This window comes from Ostrea edulis, chromosome 2 (genome assembly GCF_947568905.1).
Source record: "Ostrea edulis chromosome 2, xbOstEdul1.1, whole genome shotgun sequence".
Taxonomy (NCBI): domain Eukaryota; kingdom Metazoa; phylum Mollusca; class Bivalvia; order Ostreida; family Ostreidae; genus Ostrea; species Ostrea edulis.
Genome location: NC_079165.1, coordinates 92,663,624 through 92,670,490, shown reverse-complemented (window position 1 = coordinate 92,670,490; position 6,867 = coordinate 92,663,624). Strand labels below are relative to the sequence as shown.

Here is a 6,867-nt window from a genome sequence, read left to right as displayed (position 1 = left end):
AAGTAGCTGGCTATTAGTAGCCAACTTTTCTCTTTTTAAGTAGCCAGTTACTAGTAGCTGGTTACTAGTAGCCAACTTTACCGATCTGGATATATTTACGTCACAGAATTTTGTGATGTACGTAATCCATCTTTAGGTCGCGAACAGTGGCTATAGCCGGTCTTGGGCCGTCCCTCATTCTACCTGGGACCCGATGAATGGCCAGGATATCAGCAGGTGCCAAATCGACATTCACCGACTCTGAGGATTTTGCACAAGTCCTCTCGCAAGTTTTCGTTGTTTTTCCTCCCACCACGGGAAGGTTTTATTGCGTTTTGAGAAACATTGCTGATTTTGATTTGCAAGTCTAAGTACACTGTCTGTTCTACTCTGCAGTTGTTTGAACAAAAACATTGTGGACAAAATAAGAATGCAAAAGAGATCTCTAACGGTGTCAACAAGACGTTACGCGAAAAGTTTTGTGATCGAGCACGGGAGTTGCGAGGAATGAAAAAAAAAAAATCAGACTTCAGTCCAAGTTTCTTTCGAGAAATCCAAGCCAGGCCAGATCTTGTAAGAAATGAACTGGTGATCATGACAGACTTTATTTCTTGAAATATTGATGATAGCACAGGCTGCAATCTATATCATGCAATACAATTTAAATCGATATTTCTCATATTTCAAAACATGACCATTGTATGTATATTGACATACATGACACGTGTTTGTAAATCTATCTTTATTGAAAATTATGCAAAAGAGAGGGGCTAAAATCAAAGCGCTTTTAATTTGCCCCCGCCTATCGAGTGTCAGAAAATTCCCGACAAAAGAACTTGATGGTTTTTTTTCTTACATCTCCCACCATAATTTCAGTTTTACTGATTTCCTCCGGGTGATAGGTTTCTTTAGTCCATGTTTCGTAACTTAAAGAATAAAAAGAGACAAGCATTTTGGAGTATATGAAATAAATTAACTTTATACTGGAAACCCCCAACCAAAGAATGGTGCCTTCACATTGACTCGATGGAATCCAGCGTTTAGCTTTGTTGTGGTGGCTTTGGTAGTTTGCCGAGGGGTTACGAAACTTGATTTTATCGGTTCAGCGGCTAGCTTTGTTGTGGTGGGTTTGGTAGTGTGGCGAGGGGTTACGAAACTCGTCGTTTTTGTTGGTGATGGTAGTGGTTTCTGTGGAACAGGAGAGTTGGGTTTGAGATAACAATCAATTAAACACCTCGTAGCACCGATCATTGGACGAACTGTTGAAATTAAGGAATGAGCTTAGATTCCTACAGATATAAATTATACATCCGCCTAACGATACATATTTCTTGCAAAAGTAAATAAACTCATTTTCATAAATTCTTTACTGCCATTATTTTCCTTCACCGCAACCAGTAATGGGAGCTAATAAAATTAAGCGTGTACTTAAACTCGTTTGAAGAATACTAGTCAGTAACTATATAATAGTGATATTAGATTCTTGCTCACGTTTCCTCGCATCAATGTTGGTATGGATATGATATAAATATGGCAGATTGAAAAATTCAAAAAGCATTGGCACATTAAAACCCATCAATACAGGTAAGTTGTCCCAAAATAGAATAGTCTTGTTTGCGTGTTGTTTTACGTCCATTCGAGAATTGTTCAAAGTGAGTTTCAATTACACAAGATTCAAAATGGAGAAATACAATAGTCATGAACAGGGCCGTAACTGCCGATGAGGCAGACGAGGCAACTGCCTCGTCTGATTTTTTGGCAAAAAAGAAAATAAAATTATATAAATGTTATATTATAGGATATATGTTTAAAATGAAGACAAGCACCTTTGTCTTTGACACCATATTACGATTCTTTACATAGTACAAATGAAACACAAACATGATAAATTGGGATTTAAAAAGTGTCATTTTCAGTCGTAAAGTCAATCGGCGGCCCCCAATCCCCTGCCTCCCCTGATTTAGAACCCTACTTACGGCCCTGATGAACTCGCTGTTACATTCGAATCTACGCAAAATTTTCAAGTTCGATAAGTATGGTTTAATTTTTCATCAGTTTTCTGACATGTGTATACGTGTTATGTATTGGGAGAGCTCCGCTCTCACGACCCTACAAGCCGTGAGAGGGCCTCTCCTTATATTACTTGCAAATACTGTAGATTGGGAAATAATCACGATGGTTTTAATTTCACTATGTTCACGATTTATCTTTTCTTCGCGAAATTAAACCCATAGTGAATAATGAAGTAAAAATATTTGAATGTTTTTATGTTTCCACATTTCATTTGAGGGGACATACTATCAAGAGTACAACATGCGTAAAAAATTAGGCGTATTTTTCGATCAACATCTTACAATGGAAAAACAACTGTCATCAGTCATCAAATCATGTCACCATCAGATTTTTAACATTGGGCCAATAAGACGCTACTTAACAAATGAAGCTTGTAAAACGCTGATAAACGCCTTTGTAACATCTAAACTTGATTATAGAAACTGTCTCTATTTTGGAGTTGTGAAGGAAACTGTCTCTATTTTGGAGTTGTGAAGGAAACTGTTTCTATTTTGGAGTTGTGAACAAACAATTTGGACGGCTACAGTGGGTACGTAATACTACTGCTCGTCTAGTTACGAGGTCGCCGAAACGGGAACGCATATTTCCCGTTCTGGCGGAACCATACATTACTGACCCCAATCAAGTTTTTGACTTATACATATTGATCTGAGCCGTCATACATGTACATCGCAAGTCTTTTAAATGAACACAAACCAAGTCGACCATTACGGTCAGAATCGAAGTCGCGACTTGTGGTGCCAAAAAAACAACAACAAAAACAATACGGACAACGCCAACACAGCTGGGTTGCAGCACATCTCTAGAATGACCATCCAGATGACATCAGGAAGTCAACATCTTTAGAAATTTTCAAAAAGAGCGTGACTTTTAAATTAACAAACACACAAAAGCTTTTAGCTATCAATCTTGATTGTAGTGCTATGATATTTTGATAATTTTATAGATACTAGTATAAGATTTTGTCATACTGTCATTTTATTTTATTTAATTAATTGTGTTTTATTGTTGAATTCCTCTTCTTACCTTTTTAAAGCACTTTAGAATACTTTGTTTTATTTAGGGCGTTATATAAATTTTATTATCATTATCATTATTATATGACATTAAAACGGTTGTCTCCTGTCGGGACAGGCGTTGTTTTGATAAAGAACCGTCGATCACTGTACGGCCCTGAGCATCAGGTATAGGTCTAACTTTGTTGCACTTTACCTACAGCTAGTGACGTCTCAACATGAGTGAAAAATTCTCGACAGGACGTAAAACAAACAGGCTATGCCTGGTACCCGTGGGACTTGTGTTTACCTGGATCCGCAGGTGGAGGACCATGTGTGAGACGGCTGTCTAGGAATCCTGAAATAAAACAACAACACCAATCTATCACAAACAATAACATCAATCAAATATTTCTAACTTGAATGTGAGATGGAGTATTTGTGTCATACTGACTAAAGCGTTTGGTGAATAGACAATCGGAGCAATAAGCTGGCCTGTTTCTTCTACAACTTCCAACCATGAAAACTGGGTCAGACCAAGCCAGTTTGACTTTAGCGGAACCCACGATATTATACATGTAGTATCATTCCACCAGGCGCCTGGTTGTTTTTGTCAACTCCAACGTGAGCGAGAGTTTGGTCACGATAGCAGTTTGATGTAAGAACAAGGCTTACCAAGCTTCTGGTATTGAGTCGGATTGCCGAAGAAGAACACGTCTCCAAAATGACTGAAAGATCGAACGAATTGAATTTACCTTTCAAACTCAAAGATTTGCAGGTCAAATGTTTGACAAGTATAATTAGCAGGAAAGATGTTTTGGCGGTGTAGCCGACGGGGTATGGAAAAGACTCCCCTGGTCAAGATTCCTCTGTTGCTATCGTTATTGAAGGTCAGTGACGGGTCTATAGGGGTTTGCACCCCTACCCCTTAGTTGAACATTTAAACCAAAATTGTCATTTTTGACATTTGCGGTTTTCAACTCCCTCCCCTCCTTTTGTGCGAAAAACTTGGATCGTAATTCCCATCCACTACCTTTGAAAATTTGCAGGATCCGCTCCAAAAGTACCAAAATATTAAATCACTAGGTATTATCCCAATGCAGTACCTCTGATTTAAATATTCGTTTATGTTTCAACCAGACTCTCGGTCGTTGGAGTTTACGGAAACAGCCGAGCGCCAGGATGGACAAGCCTAACAAGATAAGAGAAAGCGTTTGAATGATGAGTAAAGAGGGAGTAAAGTAAGAAAGAATCCGGGATAAGTAAGATACACAATTGTAGGATTAGCGTGATATACAAATTGTTTATCATATTTAGTATTTATCTAAATATGAATATTGAAAGATCATTGTAATAAATACTTGTCCCATCTTGCATTCACTATAAAATGCGTATGCGGTAGTGCCGAGATATAAATCTAACAGATGTTAAATGCCGATTTAAAATGTTCCTTACCCCTTCTAAGGCCCTGTCTCCCGCCATTTAACACAGCTGCCTTGTGCAAGGCAACATAAATCCAAAATGAAAGGATGAAAGTAAATGTCCTGAGCATATCGTATACGAAACGCCTACCATTAAATGTCCCATAACAATGAAGTAAGATATGATTATAAAACAATCACAAGATTATTCCCGACAGAGAAGTGGAAAATACGTAATTAGTATGCAAATTAATTCACTCTCGCTGGGAGAAGGATTCACCGAATGCACTATATGGTGTTTCTGTAATATTTCGAGAATTTCCATATTTTCAGAATTTAGATATTGCAGTGCAATCGAGCAGATCGGAGAAAACTGATTGGGATGCATAGTTGTAAGTGACAAGTTAAAATATATCAGATACCGGCCATATCTCTTATTGAATGTAACTTTCCCTCATACAGGTCAATATCTTTAAACAGCCCGACAATAAATAGAGAATATTGCATGCTAAAATCCATATCAAGTCATATCAACCCGAGTGGCCCCATATCAGCCCGAGAACCGAAAGCCCGAGAGTTGATATGGGGCCCTAGGGCTGATATGATATGGATTTTTGACATGTAATATTCTTTTCATCATATACATTTCACTGCACTTTTCATGCTTAAATATTTCATACAAACGGTATAGTATTTTTGATATGTTTTTTTTTAATTAATAAAGAGTCCAAAAGCTGATTTCATAAAATAATATTCTTGTGGATTACTTTTTGGCATTTTAAAGGCACGCCAAGGAATATTTGATACCTTACTTTTCTGAGGCAAAAGCCTTGATACAGCGATTTATTGTGATGAAAGCTTTAGTACATTGATTTACTATAATGGTGAATTTTTGATACATTGATTAACTAAGGTAAAAGTTTTGATATAATTCAATTATAATTAACTATGGTAAAAACTCATCATACAATGTACATTGATTTCTACAGTAAACCAATGATACATTGATTTGGTAAAGCTTCCCGAGGAGATCCGGGTTAGAATAGGTCCTCAGTGTACTTTGCTTGTCGTAAGAGGCAACTAAATGGGGGCGGTCCATCGGATGAGACCACAAAAACCGAGGTCCCGTGTCACAGCAAATGTTACGATAAAGGTTCCTCCCTGTTTAAAGGCCGTAAGCGCCGAGCATAGGCCTAAAGTTTGGTGACGTCTCCATATGAATGAAAAATTCTCCGACAGGACGTTAAACAACACACAACCAACCATGGTAAAAACTTTGATATGTTGATTACGAGCGAATACGTAATTTCCGGATTGATAAGCATTTTTGTACGTTGATATTGGCTATTGTGACATCATCCGTATCGGGCAGTGCTGAATTGACATAATCATTACCAAGTATATGATACTATAGGGTTATTGAACTTATATTGGTGAATATTGGCACTCGTTGGCTGTCAAAATGCACGAGCTTGCGAGTGCATTTTGACAGCCAACGAGTGCCAATATTCACCTATATAAGTTCAATAACCCTTTTATTATATAGCTAAAGTATTTAGTTGTTAAATTATATCCCTTTTCACTCAAACTACTCCAAAATAGACGAGAAGTAATCAATATTGACATCTAAGGTGAAGGTGTGCAATAACAGCATTTATTATATAGCTTATAAATAGTCTAATATAAAATCTAGAGAATGTTAGCGTTCAATATCCTGAGAAGTTATTGAACGCTAACTTTGCATTGCGTAAATTGTATGCACCCGAAACATTCCGAGTATGAGCGTTCAATATTGACGTTACCGTAACGACATAAACAAGCCAAAATGTCAAACGACGGTCCTCCGAATCTGACAGAACCGGTATTTGATATTTACTTAAGCAAAATGTTTTACTATACATAAATTATGATGTCCCCATTTACAAAATCAGTTTGCTTCATGCATTAGTGACGGGTTAAATATTGAACAGTTAAGAAATGCATGCTGTTATTGCACACTGCCAATATTGATGAATTCTCGTCTATTTTGGAGTAGTTTGAGTGAAAAGGGATATAATTTAACAACTAAATACTTTAGCTATATAGTAAAAGGGTTATTGAACTTATATAGGTGAATATTGGCACTCGTTGGCTGTCAAAATGCACTCGCAAGCTCGTGCATTTTGACAGCCAACTCGTGCCAATATTCACCAATATAAGTTCAATAACCCTATAGCATTTCTTAACTGTTCAATATTTAACCCGTCATTAATGCATGAAGCAAACTGATTTTGTAAATGGGGACATCATAATTTATGTACAGTAAAACATTTTGCTTAAGTAAATATCAAATACCGGCTCTGTCAGATTCGGAGGACCGTCGTCTGCCATTTTGGCTTGTTTACGTCGTTACGGTAACG

The 6,867-nt window shown here is 37.3% G+C and overlaps 1 protein-coding gene across 2 annotated transcripts; it reads right to left on the bottom strand.

Annotated features, from left to right (window-relative positions):
* Nucleotides 1-568: 568 nt before the first annotated feature.
* LOC130051981 (uncharacterized) lies at nt 569-5,883 on the bottom strand. 2 transcript variants are annotated; one of them, XM_056155515.1, is made up of 3 exons: nt 4,503-5,883; nt 3,358-3,405; nt 569-1,167 (listed from the first exon to the last, which is right to left on the bottom strand). In XM_056155515.1, the coding sequence occupies exons 1-3, from the start codon at nt 4,597-4,599 to the stop codon at nt 1,082-1,084; spliced, it is 231 nt and encodes a 76-aa protein (XP_056011490.1). In that variant the 5' UTR covers nt 4,600-5,883; the 3' UTR covers nt 569-1,081. The 2 variants fall into 2 exon arrangements, with proteins under 2 accessions (XP_056011490.1, XP_056011489.1); XM_056155514.1 differs by having other exon boundaries at nt 569-1,238; nt 4,503-5,527.
* Nucleotides 5,884-6,867: the final 984 nt, after the last annotated feature.

What these genes read in the sequence shown, in the direction of transcription:
- LOC130051981 (XM_056155514.1), bottom strand. Translation starts at nt 4,599, where the DNA reads ATGCTCAGGACATTTACTTTCATCCTTTCATTTTGGATTTATGTTGCC. An exon ending in GAGACAGGGCCTTAGAAGGG is followed by an intron (nt 3,406 to 4,502) that starts GTAAGGAACATT and finishes GTTTTATTTCAG; the next exon opens with GATTCCTAGACAGCCGTCTC. An exon ending in TCCTCCACCTGCGGATCCAG is followed by an intron (nt 1,239 to 3,357) that starts GTAAACACAAGT and finishes TAATTTCAACAG; the next exon opens with TTCGTCCAATGATCGGTGCT.